The sequence below is a fragment of the Aegilops tauschii genome, chromosome 5 (assembly GCF_002575655.3).
Source record: "Aegilops tauschii subsp. strangulata cultivar AL8/78 chromosome 5, Aet v6.0, whole genome shotgun sequence".
NCBI lineage: Eukaryota > Viridiplantae > Streptophyta > Magnoliopsida > Poales > Poaceae > Aegilops > Aegilops tauschii.
In genome coordinates, this window is record NC_053039.3 from 56,392,063 (window position 1) to 56,409,914 (window position 17,852).

Genomic DNA, 17,852 nt, shown 5'->3' on the forward strand with positions numbered 1-17,852 from the left:
GGCGAGGTATATATATACATTGAGCCTCTCGTGATACAAACTTACTGAAATGTGAATACATATGTATTAACGCGCGCGACTCTCTTTCTTTTTTTAGCCCTCGGCCGGATCGAGTACGACAAAGCGTGGCAAATCCAAGGCGATGAAAACAGGAGAAACATATGCCATTGAGTTTGTCAGTGAAACCGGCAAGCCCCTACAGCACACCTCAAAGTTTATCAACCAATGCGGAGTCGTTGTTAGAGACAACATCCCGATCACCGTCCAGGAATGGAAGGAGCCAAAGAAGGCACGTCTTGGTTTCAGTTTTGTCGACAAAAGAACGAAAAAGGATTGCTAGAGAAAGCTTATGGAACATTTCATTCTACCTCCGGAATACAACAAAGTCGATGAATTCGGTAATGAGGTTCCGGGTGGACGTGAGAGGAGGAGGCTAGTTAAAGAGTTCGCTCTTCAGAAGATGGGCGAAGCATTCCGGAACTTCAAGAAAAATTTAACCCGTGACTATGTCAACAAGGGCAAGACTCCGGATTTCAATAGACAACATGAGAAACTGAAAGATGATTGGCCAGAATTTGTGAGGCAAAAGCAATCGGAGCATTTCAAGGAAATATAAAAAAAAAAGGATAATGCGAGTAAAAAAAAGTTCCATCATATTATGGGGCCAGGAGGATACCGCCTTTCGGAGCCTAGGTGGCAGAAGATGGAGGAGGACCTGAGGGTGCGAGGAATCCCTCTAGGTACAGAGGGATGGGACCCAAGGGCCAAAAGCTGATGGTACGGGCATGGGGGATCGCTAGACCCGGAGACAGGGGTGTGTGTTCACCGGCAGAAAAAGTTTGCTCCCACCCAAGCCCTTATTGACGCAATGACCCAAGCTCAAGAGGGCTTGATCAAGTTCAACAGAGAGAAAGACGCACTGACAATAGCCCTCGGGAATGATGAACACGGAGGACATGTATGAGGCAAAGGCAAAGTTCCGTGGAAAGTAGGGTTTTCCCAGGACAATGACCCGTACTGTTACAGAAGCCGTAAGAGAAAGACGGACCGGGATGCAGATCTTATGACGAAGTTTGCATCGGAACTCCATGAGTTGAAGCAGACCGTGCATGAACTAGTAAAAGAAAAATCGGCTGCAGGGCCGCATGAAGATCATGAAGCGGATCGCGGAAGCCAGCAGCGGAGAAGCAGCGTGGCTTCCACGGATGCCCCGCCTGGTGCTAGTGCACCGATGATCGAGATTCGTGCACCGGAGCCTCACTACCCCGTGGATGATGTAAAGGAGATGAAAGAATGTGATCTGCATTATCCCGTGGGGAACGTTTCCACGAAGGTAGCTAGCGGCAGTGCTTTACCCTGTACACCTGGAGCACTCCACCACAACAACCCCATTGCATATGGCTATGCTCGTGTCACGGTGGAAGACATAGTCCAAGGGTTTGAGGACCTGGAGATTGACAAACCTACACCCGAAGGGGAGAGAAGACTTGGAGATGTCAAGCGCCAGATCATTCTATGGAAAAAGAAGTACATAGTGTTTCCAGGCGAGGCGCCAAGGCTAGCAAGTCCACCCCCCTCCGATGGTGGTGGTGGTGGCGGTGGTGGCGGTGGTGGTGGTCGTGGTGGTTCACCTACACCTCCTTCACGCCATTCGAAGCCGTCCCCCGATCCACAACCTCCGGCGGGTACGACGCCCCCCAATCCTCCTCCGGCGGGTACGACGCCCCCCAATCCACCTCCGGCGAAGAAGCAGAAGCAGGCGGACAGCAAGGAAACCCGCTCCTGGACTATTAACCCGGACCCTTATGTACCTAAGACCACAAGGGTACCGGAGCCATCACTGAAGCCTCTCCTCCCAAGGCCTTGGGAACTTAGTGAAGCTGAAACCAAATTGGCCGCGTCTGCTGATTATAAGAAATGGAAGGCGGATATGAAGGCGATAAAAGAGCCTGAGCCCAAGCAAGTATTCACTGAGAAGCAAAAGAAGTGGGCTAAGGATTTTTTGACGACACCGTCCCAAGCCGAGCTGAATATGCCTGACGACTATGGACATGAACTTCGTAGGCAAGCAAAAATATTGAAGGAGGAGAAAGAAGAAAGTAAAAAAAGCGGGAAACAAGTTGACCAGCTCGGGATGCAGAAGAAACAATCGATCCCCCCGCTCATAGTGAAAGCCGGTCCGGAAGAGGACCCCGAGATCATAGCAGCTGCGGCAGCACTTGGATTGACTGTAGTGAGTGCCATGAAACAAGCGTCCGAGATGGGTTTGACTCTTCGTGCCTTCTTAGGCCTTGAGGATGCGCCAGTATGTGAGATAGCATTACAATATGTGCGGAATGGGCCTCTCGTTGAGCCTGCGCGGGAAAAGAGTCTACCACCACAAATGCGAAATCTGCTACTTTGGTACAAGTAATTCATAACATGGGCCGACAAAGAATATGTTTATGCGGATGTTACAGATGAGCATCACACCAAACGGTACTCTGTACAAGTTCATATGAGTGAATTGTTCCAGCTGTTCAATCTGCGCGACCTCGACAAATCTATGCTGAGTTTCTACGTTCTGTAAGTGATTTATTTCTACCTCATCTCGTTCTTCATTGCCTGCACTATATATATATATATATATATATATATATATATATATATATATATATATATATATTGTCCTAACTATATTGTTGCGTATGCTATTATGCAGATTGAAGATTTGGGAATGCAAAATAAGAAACATCCATGATGTTGGGTTCATTGACCCACATATCGTTAATGGACATGTCTTACAAAATCACCCCGAAGACGTGGAGAAAGACTTGTACAAGTTTCTTAGAAAGCATCAACTCAAAAGTCATATTCTATTTCCTTACCATTTTGGGTGAGTGTTTCTCTCTTGTGCCCATTCTCTTTTGTTTACTCCATGCATGGTATGTCTAATCGATGAGTTATGCATGACTGTGCATGTAACGTGTCCGCAGGTTCCACTGGATTCTGCTAAATATTGAACTTCACACCTCCAGAGTTCTAATCATGGACTCTATGGATTCGGATCCAAAGCGTTGGGCCGACATGAGAAAAATGCTGCAAAAGTAATTATTTTCAATCATTTGAGCTCTATATCGATCGGTCTCTTTCGTTCATTTCCTAATATCAAGTAACTAATAACTCCCTTGTTCATTTAATTTTCTTTGCCCTGTAGGGTTCGGAGACGGTTCTCAGAAGAAATTGTCGGTGAATTCAAACATGAGCTAGATTTCAGAAGGTTAGTTAATGTGGATAAGCAGCCACCGGGGACCAATCTATGTGGATACTATGTTTGTGAGAACATCCGGAGACACACCTCTGAGCGGAAGGCATCGGATAGCGTGCGGAACGCGACGGATAACTTGCGGAGGAGGCTTAGTCCAGAAGCTCGCTTCCGACCAATTCAAGAAGAATTAGCAGGATTTTTCATGAGGGAAGTCATCAATCCTAAAGGAGAACACTATACCGAGGACGAAGAAATTTATATGCATACCCGAGATTGAAACTTGTTCGAAGTTGTATATGGTCATCCATCCTAATTGTGTATGGAAACTTGTTCGAAGTTGTATATGGTCACCCGAGATTGAATATATATTATATATTCCTCTTGAATTCTTCTTGTTTGAAATTTCATATGCATGTATATAGTAGCGTAGAATATGTGTACTGAAACTTCATCAAAATTAAAATAAAACATAAAATGAAATATAAAAGAAATAAAACACTACAAATTAAAAAGAAACCAGGTTTAGGGGGGCTAAAACCCTAAACCTGCGGACGAGGCCTTTAGTCCCGGTTAGCCACGAGAACCGGGACTAAAGGTCCTCCGCCCCGACGGACCCCTGGCGGCCACGTGAACGGGCCTTTAGTCCCGGTCAGCCACGAGAACCGGGACTAAAGCCTTTAGTCGTGGTTCGTAAGAGGCGCGACTAAAGGGGGGGGTCTTTAGTCGCGCTTATTTAGTCCAGGTTGCACAACCGGGACTAAAGGCTGTTGCGAACCGGGACTAAAGGGCTTTTTTCTACCAGTGTACCACAGACCCATTTGTCTACAACCCCCCTTCTTTGAAGATCCTTTGCATCTAGACCGAAAATAATAGTCTCAAAAGAGATTCTGATTATTGAGCAACATGAAAGGTAGCAAGTTGACAAAATAAAAGGGATGGATTATTGACTGGATGAGATGACCCCATGTAATGGAGCGGAATACTTGACTAATACTGTATGGGAAGGAAAGACTACCCATATATAGCTTTGAGAGTGAAAGTTCCTCACAGGCGACAAATTTAATAAGTAGAATCACTACGATGAAATTTTAATGTTGAAACTTGCGACATTCCTTGTTGTAATCCTGAGACAAGAATGCTCCAGAAAATACAACAGCCAAGTAAAAATGCACCTGGCTAGAGGACATTTCAAAGAGCAGTGTGTGCTTCAAGGTGCTTTAGCCGAGCAATAAATTAATGAATATCAACTTCTATGTGTTAAGTGTCTTAACACTACTGTTTCACTCTAAAATGAACTGAAACTGCATAGTTTTTCTGGTTTCAACTCATGCATTTTTCTCTTTTGATTGATCGGCTTAGTTAGCTATTTTATACTAACAACAGAAAATGCTGATGTCGGCAAATGGCAGTTAAAAGTCTGGTCTGCCAACCTTCTAAAAGTCTATTTGGGAGAAACAGGAACAGGGTTTCCTTTCTTTCCAGATTATTAGTGGTACTAAATTGCCTGGTCTGCCAACCTTCTTCATTTTATCTAATACTCCCCCGTCCCAAAATAAGTAACTCAACTTTGTACTAACTTTGTACTAAAGCTAGTACAAAATTGAGTCGCTTATTTTGGGACGGAGGGAGTAATATCTACTTTGCTCTACACTGTTAAAAGTCTAATTATATTTCTTTACAGAGGGAGTACTAAATTGCCTGGTCTGCTAACCTTCTTCATTTTATCTACTAATATCTACTTTGCTGTACAATGTTAAAAGTCTAATTTGTTGTAGAAGGGCAACTATAGAGTCCCTTGCCGAGTAACCACTATGGAGAGCAATTAGGGGCTATGTCGCCTACTAATTAAAATGATGGTATGTGCAAATAATCATATGGAGCAGTCAGCCATACAAGAAAAACGAGCAAGGCAACTAATTAGAATGGTGGCTTGCACAAATAATCCTATGGAGCAGTCACCCATATAAAAAACAAAAGCAAGGCAACTAATTAGAATGGCGGCATGTGCAAATAATCATATGGAGCAGTCACCCATATAAGAAACAAGAGCAAGCTAGACAACTAATTAGAATGATGGAATGTGCAAATAATTGTACTGGACAGTCGCCCATATAAGAAACAAGAGCAAGGTAACTAATTAAAATGATGCCATGTTAATCGTATGGAACAGTTGACCAAAAAGAAGGGATTGAGCATCATGTGCACCTGCTCTCGTCCTCAGAGACAGCTTCAATGAACTCAACTAGATCCGCTGCTACCTTCAACCCAGATTTTTGGTCCTTTATACCCCGCAATATGCCAGAGTAAGCCTTGCATATTCCCTGTCTAAGCTGGTTACCGTAATCAACCTTATCCTCATCAGAGACATTGGCATAATATCTTGGGTTAGCAGCTTCTTTCAGCTTTTTCCTAACAGCCTGCAGGTGGTACTCCTCAAAATGCTTGCCGATAGCAAGAGCGATCTCTCCAAAGCATGCCAAAATTTGAGGTTTAAGCTTGGGTTTTGAGAGACCTTCGTAAAGAACGTCCATCATATCATCACAGCATGGCAGGATTTCATCTCCCAAGACATGAAAGATAGTGCCAATCACCTCTAAATAGATAGGGGAGAATAGCTTCACGCTGTAATACTGCAAAAATATTGGCATGTGATCCAGAAACTTTGGACCGACGGCACGAGCCAGAGCACCAATAGCAAGCGCTGCTTTATCACATGCGGTAGAACAGTCGCAGGTCAGGACACGGCAAAACTGAAGCGACATAGACTGAGCAGACTCCCTAACCTTGTCCGCGTGAAGCGAATTCCCCAGTTTCTCGATTATGGCGTGCAGTACGTCACACAGCAACGCCTGAAGATTTTGCCTGTTAGTCTTGTCATCTGATGAAATTGCTTTGGCATCAAGCGCTGTGTTTAATCTTCGCATGATACGAGGCATCAAATCCATAATAGCTATTACAGCTTCAAAATCCCACATGTTGCTTACTCTCACAATCTCAATCAATGCGCCATAAGCAGATGCAGATGCAGGAAGCCCGAAAGGGGTCTTCTTATCAAGTTCCGAAGCAGAAAGGATAGCATCGATAACACCACTAAGAAAAGGTGAAAGTTCAGATGAGATTTTCTTTTTTGAATGGTCTACCTCGGATGAGATTGGCACATCATAACCTCGGGCAAGAAAATATATAGCTTCACAGACTTCCTTGGACACTTCTGGAACATCTTTACCCCTCTTTGACAACGCAGCCATGATGCGAGGAAAGTCTTCATTTGTGAAAAATCTTTTATCAAGAGCTGGAGAATGCAGAAGCTCAAACACCTGCCCAAGAGTGCATGTAGCGGTGCCTCTTATCTCCATGTGTGGGTCTTCCATCTTGTCCATCAACAAACCGACCACAGGAGCGAGTTTTTCAATAGAAGGCCCTTCAAGGATAACGCCTAGTACAGAAATAGCTGTCTTGCGACTACGCCAATCTGCCACTTTGATGTTACCCTCGATAAACTGCCTTGCAAATGGGACAACTGCATCCCCGATAGTTCTAGGCCTAGGCATGTCATAGCACTCATGAAGATGTTCAGTTCATCAACATCTCTTTCTTGGTGTAACGACAGAGTTTGTAGCAGAAGTGGAACAAGTGAACAAAGGGGATTCTCAAGGAAGTGACAATCTGCGGTCAATATAACACGAGGAAAGCGTTTTCTTTTTTCTCGGAGTTTAATCACTTTTCTACAAATAGTGCTCCAGAACTCGATACATTCGAGCGCAACTGTTTCGTCCACACCTCCTTCCAAGCTCAAAGCTTCAGTTGTAAGGCTGAGTGTGGTTTCCATGTAAGGTTCTAACTCCATATAATATTTGGATGCAATTGCAGTAAGGCAGCCGAATGCTGCATGCTTGACCTCCACTGCTTCATCGGATTTAGCTGCATCAGATATTGCAGTCATTATACGATTTCTGCAATCATCATCACTTGCAAAGTCAGCAAACTTATGAACATTCTGTAGAGCTTTAACCGCCGCAACACGGACTTGAAAACTTTTCTCTGCCTGGTGGTTCATTGCCCGGATGACGGCATCCAGAACACCATTAATTGTGTCTTTCTCGAACCTCAAGGTCTTCTCCTCAAACACATACTCCAGCGCCTCTAGAGTTGCTTGCTTTAGTGTAGCAGGAGATGCACCCTGCTGTGCCATGTTGCGCAGTAATCTGCCAATGAGGTCTTGCCACCCCTGGGAGGGTATCTCAATATATGCAAGCCTGCCAATAATCTGTGATGAGGCATGCCTCGCCTGAGGAGCCAAAGATCCTAGTGTTATCAGCAATGACTCCTTAATCTGGGATTTGATACGTTGATCCAGGTTGTTCCATTGTTCGATGAGGATGCTGTTATCTTCAGAATACTTTCCTTCCACAGAATTCTTCAGCATAATGCCAGCAAGGCATCTGCACTCGGGCGGACTTGCATCACTCGAGAGCTCTGCTGATAATGACAGGAGGAAGTTGGGACGATTACGCTCCTGGAGCTGCTTGAGTTTGCATTCTGCTACAAGCCTTATGTTGTTATCCGGATCCTGAGCATCTTTTAGAATCTGAGTGATATTATCCATAGCTGGCTGTATCAACTGTCCGTCCTGGCAAACATGAAAAAAAGCATCCAGAATGGTTCAGTTAGAAATAGAAAAGGAAAAGAAAGCAGCCTGGTTACACACAAACTAACAAAGAAAATGGTAACGAACCGTCCTAAGAAAGGGCCACTAGACAAATTTGACATATAATAGCTTAATCGGACGTGTGCAAAGAGAACCACGCAAGGACAGGACTGTTACAAATTATCAAGTTATAAGAGATGTGTGGCAAATTATAAGTATGGATGGATGTAAAATAAATAAATGAGCAGCACAATCGAGTGGCACCAATAGACCACCATTGCTAAGCTAGTTAATTAATATCCCATCCGGCAAGTAGGGATTTAGCTATCCCAAATTAATCCTGGCTGAACAGAGCCATGTATATAAGCTCATACATAGCCTGCTGAGTGAAGTTAAAATAGTATACGGTAAGTTAAAGAGCGTAAAAATGCAAGGACTAGGAGAACTGCTGACACCAGAACAGAGCAAAGAGAGGAGGGAGTTTCTGGACCAAGCTGCATGGTCCTAATATAAGCTCCAGCTAGCCCGTCAGATAGATGTAACCCAAGAACTTACTGAAGCATGGATATCCGTTCGGGCCTAATCAAGGTGAGATCGAGATTAGCTAGCTAACAGACTCTGTGTGTTTTTACAATGTTTATTTATTGGAGCACATACAGGCCCCAATATATATACACCCAAAACGTGCTTTGGAACATTAACTGCGAAAAATCCTAGCTAGCAAAATAATACCAGCGTACGAAAACACAATATATATATATACATTGAACAAGCCATTCTTTCAACATGTAAAATAAAATAGTATACTAAGCTGAAGCAGCAGATTAAGAACAAAGACTGTACGAACATATACGCAGATACTATATAGTACAAAGAAAGAATGAGGACGAAACCTGATCGAAATCAAGGTGTTTCTTCTAATTATATATAGATTGAGAAAGTAAACAAATTCCTTGGTGAGGTACAATTGCAAGCAAGCGACGAGGAAAGACAAGATTAATTAATTTCCTTGTTCCATAATAATAATAATAATAATATATAATAAAGCAACTAATGAAGTAGCGCTGTGATGCGGTGTGCGTAGCTAGGGTGTGGGTATATGCTGTAGTGTATATAACCAGAAGAGGCCCTTCGACTAGTAATTCTAGGGATTCTGCAGCTCAAAAAAAATTCTAGGGATTCTGCTGTGCTGGACTTTGGGTCTAATCTAATCTAATCTAATGCATGGAGTGCTTAATTAAACAATCAATTGATAATTATATACGCTTCTCCAATGGGGACAGAAGGAAGGAATGCCGTCCGTCCATCCCATGCGTGATGGACGAGGATGTAGCTAGAGAGGGGAAAGTTAGGTTTCTTCCGGGAGCTAGCGTCAAGCCAACTTGCCTTGTTGGATCGGACCGACGGGGCCAGAGGTTCGGGATTCGACGGGATTCCAAGCAGGGAAGGAGACTGAGGAGGCGGCCAGGGCTAGGGTTAGGGTTAGGCGTCGAGCCAGAGCCGAGAGAGGTAGGGGCAAAACGAACCAAGGCACGCGGATCTTACCAGCGGGCCGGGGGCGGGATCTCCGCTCGCTCCCGCTCCCGCTCCCGGTGGAGGGGAGGCGGTGGCGGTGACGCCGAGCGGCCGGCGGTGTGGATTGGGATCGTCGGTGGTTTCTCGTTTTCTTTTCGGCATTGGGATCGGGGTCGGGATCGAGATAGGAACTCCACACCACACTATATTCAATTCTAATAAAGGTCGGCCGACAACACCTTTGCCACTCAACTACAACCAAATTACCCGCAACTGCCATTCATATTCCCTATATACTCGTCCGGCCTGGGCCGACCTGTGCTACGGCTGCTGTTACTTTATTATTAAATTCAGCTGGCGCTCGCAGCAGCCTCCAATGGACCGGCCCAGCTAGCGCGCTCGCTCCTTCCCGTCGTACGTCCCTTCGTTTTTCTTTTTCTTTTGGTGTTTGTCCCTCCGTTCAAAAAACATGCATCTAAAATTTACGAACTTGAAAAAACAGTTCATCAATTTTGAAACACACTTCATAAATTTTGAAAAAAGTTCATCGAATTTCAACGACATTAAAAAAATTGAAAAAAGTTCATCAAATTTGAAAAAAAAAGATCATCGAATTAAATTAGAATTTGAAAAAAGTTCATCTGTTTTTTAAATCATCAAATTTGAAAAAATGTTCATCGATTTTGTACAAAAAAAACTTCACCTAAAGCGCATTGTCGCGTCTTACAGTAGAGTCGGTCAATTTCGTTTGTACTGAGCCCTTTGTAGAACTTGAATATTAGATGCGTGACTCCCCCACACACAAAAAAACAAGATTATTAACATAGTAGAAGTATTAAATAGTCCCACCTTGCTTCTTTGCACCTAATTCCACCAATATATGTACACACGTGAATATTGTTAAGAATAGAATAGTTGCTTATTAATTAAACTAATTAGGATTAAGTTAATTGTTAGATAGGTTGCTTGGTTCTCAAGCAACCATGTACTTTCTTGGCTCTCAAGGCAACTATGTAAATCCTTGGCTCTCAAGTAATTATGTGTCTACTTGACCGCCAAGCTCCATGTATACTTCCGTCTGGGTATAAATACCCCACTTTTATTATCAATAAAGACTGATGGATCATCTTTCATTCAAACTCTCTCGTTCTTTATTTTTCACTCAAAACACGTTATCAGCACTTTGCCCTAATACAGAGCAATTAGGCCACATAAGAGAGCAGACCAGCAGCGCCGGCGACCCTCAGATAACACAATGCATCACCAAGGACGTTCTCAACGCACGCGAGCGATGATGGAGACGGTCCTTGGCACTTTCCCTGACGCCGGCCCCCATCGTACGGCACCATCTACAGCAGCATGTAGCCTTCCGCGCGGCGCGCTCGTCCTCACGACAGCGGAGGCGAACAAGACCTCGCCGGCGTGGGCATGAGCCGGCTCGAGCACACCATGCCATCTGGAAAAGATGAACGTACATCCATTCCATGCAGAAATCAATCAGGAGAATGCTAATTGATTTTTTATTAGCATCAGCAATCTGCTAATCGTGTCTTTAGAATCGAGAGCAATTTTTTTTGCATGACATGAAGTCGGCCAGGAGAATACTAGTAGTAATTTGTTTGTCTTCTTGTGATTAAAATCGATGATCTAATTATTGATTACCTTTGCATGTACGCCTTTACGAGAGAAATGCTCCCGCGCATGAAGAAATGGATGGATCTTTGCTCCATTACATTCGATTTCTGGAGACTACAGGAGGGCCTCCGGCGCACGGAGATGCGAGCAGTGGTGGCAGTCCATGGTGTGGCGGTGCGACCGGCGTTGTGGCGCCCTCTAGCGTCGCTACCTGCGGCTACGGCCTTTCGCCGGCGATGCCGTCAGGCACACGCAGCGCGGCGTAGCACCATCTTCAAGCAACGACCGTGGTAGTTACCAATGACCATGACGCACGCACCCAGAAGAAATTAGGAAAGCCTCTTATCCTTTTGGCGAGTTTCAATTCAACCCTCCTACTCCTGCTTATTGATATTTACATATTAGTTCCCCTAATGCATGTTCAGCCCACATGCTATACTGTACTTTACTCGTCTATATATTCCCTAAATTTCTGAAATAACACTTCAAGTAGTAACAAGTATAGAATGATCATCAGATTTTAAGTACTTTAGTTTCTACACTAGGCCCTCAGGCTTGACGTACTTTACTGATTAGTATTCTGGTGCACTCAGGTTTATAGGATTTTGGATTATAGACTTCAGTGCATCAGTGTACGAAATTACCTATGTATAAATCCTCAGATTTGTATTGCTGCATTTTAAGCCCTCTGGCTAATTTAGATCCTTAGATAACAATTGTGCATATGACACCATTTAGTCCTCATTTATCGCATAAGCAATGAATATAATTTTGCATTTGCATGTATTGCCACAGTAATACTAATGCAAAAGAATGTTTTGCTTACATTTGTTCCTTTGGAATTTAAGATGTTATATATGTCTTTGCCGTAAATATTTCCTGAGGCATACGTTTTAGGAGAACAACTATAATTTTTGCAATTGATTTCTTTTTCTTGCAAGTCTAATTGTAATTCAAACATGAATTATGAAGTGTCATACTCAATATGACTACTCGCATTTATTTGTGAATCACAAGGTATTGGTGGCATCTACTGCAGCATCTGCAGATTATCCACCAATATTGTGAGGTCTACGTCTTGCTACTTTGACAAGATGACTACCTTTAATGTGCTCTTCCGAATATTAATATTAGATGTGACTACCTCAAGATATCATAAGGTAATATTGACATCTACTGCAAAATTTTGCAGACTATCCACTATTACTGCAAGGTCTACATCATGTCACTTTGACAGATGATTACCTTCAAAGTGATTTCATACATTTAGCATAACATAAGGTAATAGAATTATGAACATCTACTGACAAAAGTCAGACTATGTTTTCTATTACTGCAAGATCTACACCATATTGGTGATTATCTTCAGAGTGTTATCCTATAAATTGAGGTCTACACATATTGTTATAAAGCATCAGCGATTTCAAAATTTGCTCCTCTGAAGCAATTGATGTTGTTCACTAAAATGATTTACTATCATAGTAAATTCATGCATGATCATTACATGTTGAATGGTATTATCTACCAATATCAATTGTTCAAGCCTCATTTTGCTTGAAAAAGTTGTAGAGAATTACGCAAATATATGCATACCTTGGTAATTACCTTCTATTATATTGGTTAAATACATGGCAGTTGAGCCTATGTCATTATTTCTAATTATAGTGTCGACCATTCATCTAGATGGATACAATAATTTATTGCAACAATTGAGTGTCTCAACACTGTTGCAAGGTCTACATCCACATTGTGGTTATAGTTTCATAGTGACTAACCAATGTTAAAGATGCAACGTCTATGTTTCTGGCAGTGATCCTAAAGTTGCATATTTCCTTGAGAATAAAGTCTAGAATTTTACCAATGACTTCATCACATGCGTTGTATTGAAGGATATACCCAGGTTCACCAAGGATTACCTGGCCAGGATTGTTCTCAAACAAATCATTTTATCCATATACATCGGTTACTCCTAGAAGTAAATTAAATAAATGCATGAGCACATCGTGAATGATCACCTATTCATTTTTCAAGACCTCAAGTCTACTACAACTCTCTGTCACTTAATCAACTTTAAGTTGAGATTTTGTGATCAAACATTGTCATATGGAGCTCCGGTTGAAAATCCCTTAATACACTTTACATCCTCTTATGACGGTACTACCATTTCTGTGATCAAGAAACATGGAATTTCTTAAAATCGTCAGATTCACCCAATGGGTGCTATACCATTAGTTGAAATTCTTACTAGTACCGAGAATACTATGCAAGTTAGTGGTCACAAAATAGAACTATGAGGAATTCGAAGTAAAGTGGAGGCTAATAGACAACCAAAGATAGAATTATCTCTTAATAGGAATCGGTCGTTATCAAATGATCAAAAGACAACTCTCAAGTTTGTCAAATGTGTGGTTATATAAATATTGTCCCTATGATTACCAAGCCCTCAAACATATGGTCGAACCACACCACAAATTTATTAAAAGGCCAATAAGTTCAATGAGATAAATTTGCAAATAACAACAAGATACTGGTAAAGGATTGTTCTCAAAATCTTCATGAGAAGGAGGACCAAAAATCTAGTGCAGAAAATGGAGGATGAACTCATTTGCACTCAAGAATATCGGAGACCTCGGGTAATATCCTAATTATCCCAACATATTATTAGCCTATACTTGTACTACTACATGTAGTAAAATGTCCAATATCATATCCCTTGGATACAATATTCGATAAATTTGAATGTATGTTTCAATTCATACTCAATTTTGTTGCGTACACACTGATTTTCTAAGTATTAATAAATTAAATATTAGGCTTGATAGCCTTAGCCATCCTGGTTTGGGGATGATTAGAAAATTATTGACAGTTCAGTTGGTCACAACTTAACAAATTGACAAATATTTCCCATATCATTAGATTATATGTGCACAACATGTGCCATAGGGGAAATTTGTTGTAAGGAACTCTCACCTTAAAATTCTAATTGAGCCACTTATTCTTCCTTGAACACATTCAAACGATATATGTGGAATGTTGAGCCATTATCTGGGGTAATTTAGATACTTCATGGTACTCATATACACATTCATAAAATGTTTTTAAGTGTGTCTCACACACAACCATGCATGATCTTACTAAATAAATTGCTCAACTTATCAAAGTAAGAGCAAATTCTCGTGAAAACAGGATCTATAAACCCATTCGAATGAAGAATGTTGTTGAACTCATTCAATGAGAATTTTTTTGCATTAAGTACTTTATGTACATACCCAGAATGATTTAGCTAAATTTCTTATCAAAGATAATTACATGACCACTTTTAAAGAACTGTAAATTACCAGCCTCGTACTGGACACATACGGCCTTACACACCATAAGTATGATCTAAATCATACCAACTGCATATCATACTACTTTCCTCTTGTAATAACTATGTGGAAATCAACAAAGTATTTCCCATCTGCGATAATTCAGTTACATACCGATATCACCACTCCAGCGTACATCAATGGGCACTCACAGAAAATTAGGGACTTATGTGAGGAATAACAATTTACCCGTCAATCAAAATTATTCATAGCCCGTATGTTGATTGCATCAGCAATAAGGATATTTTTCTGGCATTAGGGGAGATAAGTACCACGAAGAATGCCATGAAATAAATTAGAAATGTTATTGACATTTAATCCTTATATCCACGTACTCAAAGAATCTGAACTAGAAGTTTAGAGAATCATATATTTGCAACACATTGCAAATCTGCCATATACATTTACTGATAACAAGGTGTTACTAAATTCTATATTCCTGCAGTAAAGTGTCAGAAAGAGTGGAGGTACCTGATAAACCACTCTTCTCCCTAAATGAGAGCAAGAGGAGGAGAAAATCGGACAAGACGAGATATAACTTCTCATATGCTTCCGCGGAAACAGAGGAAATCAAATCCTCAACCAGTAAATGCAATTCAACATCAAGTTGAAAGACACCTCACTGGATGCTCATCATCCAAAGCCTAGCATAAATGTGCACAAATGTTTTGGTGCCGGGACATCGAAACACCTTGACTCCATTTGTTGTAGGAAATCACAAGGAGTTAAAAAGGAATAAATATTTTATCCACAAACTTAAATGATTCCACCAGGATCATATAAACTAAAGACTACATTTGTCGATATATATTTCTTCTCAATTTGCTAAAATCTTTTGGGCCCAGAACCAAAATCCATGGTAGAGTGCCTCTTGCACTCATATTGGTTCACATAAAAGGAAGCAAGTACGAAGAATAGCACTCGCTTAACAAATGAGTTGTATTTACCGCAGTAATACCTACTCCTAATAAGTATCTTCCATATGGAATACTAAAAACTTCTCATTCATAGACAAAGTCAACGAGGTGGTGAGAAAGCGAGGCTTGTAGCAAAAGGGTTCACGCAGGGACCCGCCATCAATTATGATGTATCATACCCTCTTGGTATGTGTGGATTTATGTTTCAATACTAAATATCATGGATGAAGTGGCTACATACTGATATGAGTCACTCATTTCAGAATTTTTATTGAAGTCCCTGAAGGGCTTATACTTCCGAATCCAAAAGCAAATCGCAACAAGTTTTGTGTAAAACTTCATAAGTCGCTCCATGACTTGAAATAGTTAGAAATCATATGGTACTACCGACTAAATGAGTTCCTTCTTTAAAAGGATTACTCGATTAATGATGATTGTTTACATGTTTAATAAAGGAATCAATTTGACTTCCTTTCATCACCTCAGTGTATATTGATGACCTCATCAATGTCTATACAAGACCTAAACATGCACAAAATCATCTCAAGATGGGAAATTTGGATTCAACCAAATTTAGCTCAAGTTTACAACTTGAGCATTCTCTCAAGAATACATATCAGTCTACATATATCCAAATCATATATGAGAAGTTCAATGTGGATATATCATACCAACAAAAGGTACATGGTCGATATAAGAAATATTAACTTATATCTCAAGCCCACAATTAATCTTAGGCAATTCCATCAGGAAAATCAAAGATATGACCATGATATGATGAAATGATATTGGCTCTTTATTTGATCCCAACAATGCCATATCAGTGACTGAATTCACTGGAATAGTCTTCTCATGAAAGTCATCTAAATAGACTTTAACGACCACTTCCACTAATCACTCTAACATAATTGCTTTATCTAAAAGCATTGCCAAATATGCATGGCTCAGCAGAATGATTAACCACACTCAAAATCATGTGGTTGGGATTCATCAGAATCACATAACTTGACATATCAAGAGCTACCATTTGTGTTCCTCAAAAACTATAGGTTATATGAAGAGCAATATCATAAAGTACATTGCTAAAAAATTACTTATCCTCATGAATTGTAGACAAGTGAGGAAACAATATGCAAACAACATACTTTGAAAGTCCTACAGATTATTCATAATGTCATGACCATATCAATGGAGTTTGTATTACACATTCTCCAGGTTTGCAAAGTTCAGGGGGAGTAATCTCCCAAATCTATAACCTATTAACAATCCTAAGATTGCATATATTGTACTCTTTTTCCCTTCATGAGTTTTTCCCTAATGTTTCTCATAAAGGTTTTTAACGAGACAATATAAACACAAGTTCCTGTATATGTCATATCAATTTCTCCTTATATTTTTCCCACTTGGTTTTAAAGGAGTTTTCAATGGCATATCATATCGCACTCTTTTCCCTTATGAGTTTTCTCTCAAAGTTTCTCATAATGGTTTTTAACGAGGCAATATATTATCAAAGATCATACGTCATACTTTCTATTTTCCCTATCAGGCTTTTTTAAAGAAAGTACTCAAGACATATTAATTGTTCTCTAAACTCACTTATGGGTTTTCTCCTTCTTCAAAGGTTTTTCTCATATGAGTTATCAAGAGACAATAATCATTATATGTTGCATCATTTTCTCCTTATTATTTTTCCCACTGGGTTTAAAGGAGTTTTAGCAACATATCTGCACTATTCTCCTCATATTTTTCCCACATGGTTTTTGGAGGAGACATTCAAGATTATTCAAAGAATTTGTCAAGATGATGGATATACACTACAAAAAAAAGACACATTCGTGACATTTTGGGCCAAACGAAAAAAATTTCTGTCATACATATGACACTTCTATGACGATAATTGTGACAAAACCCGGTATCATCATAGATGTGGTGGGCTCCTACTTCTATGACAAAAAATCATGATAGAAAATGGGCTTTTCGTCCTGGGCGGGCCAGAGACGCAGCTGCATGACATTCTTTGGGCCGTCCATGACGGAAAAAACCGTGGTAGAAGTGAGGGGGAGGAAAATTTCGGGGAGTTCCCGGTTACGGTGGGAGGTCGGGGGCCGAGCGATGCGCGTTTCTCTCGTACACGTACGCGCGTGTGTGCGAGGCGTTGGCTCTAACTGAACCCGAGCGAGGCGTTGGGCTCTAACTGAACCCGAGCGAGGCGTTGGGCTCTAACTAAACCCGAGCGATTGCATTGCAGGCTACGCGTTACTGAACCCGAGCAATCGATCGATGGCTGTTAACTGAACCCGATCGAGCGATTCCTTCGCTACTGCTGCTAACTGAAGCCAATTGATTGGATGAACAGTGAGCGTTGCGAGGGGGGGTGGATGAACAGTGAGCCTAAGCACTACGACGATATGACCGAGGTGTAAAACTGTGGAGGGGGCACCGGACACGGCTAAAGATCAACTTGTGTGTCTATGGGGTACCCCCTCCCCCGTATATAACGGAGGGAGGGAGGAGGCCGACCA

At 41.3% G+C, this 17,852-nt stretch overlaps 2 protein-coding genes across 2 annotated transcripts; both read right to left on the bottom strand.

Moving 5' to 3' along the window:
- Positions 1-5,377: 5,377 nt before the first annotated feature.
- On the bottom strand, positions 5,378-9,572 carry LOC109736370 (importin subunit beta-1-like). The gene is made up of 2 exons (XM_045228515.2): positions 9,441-9,572; positions 5,378-7,877 (listed from the first exon to the last, which is right to left on the bottom strand). Exons 1-2 carry the CDS (start codon positions 9,570-9,572, stop codon positions 6,684-6,686), a joined length of 1,326 nt encoding a protein of 441 aa, XP_045084450.1. The 3' UTR covers positions 5,378-6,683.
- LOC123493461 (importin subunit beta-1-like) lies at positions 5,443-6,603 on the bottom strand. Its single transcript, XM_045228514.1, has one exon. It carries the CDS (start codon positions 6,601-6,603, stop codon positions 5,443-5,445), a length of 1,161 nt encoding a protein of 386 aa, XP_045084449.1.
- Positions 9,573-17,852: the final 8,280 nt, after the last annotated feature.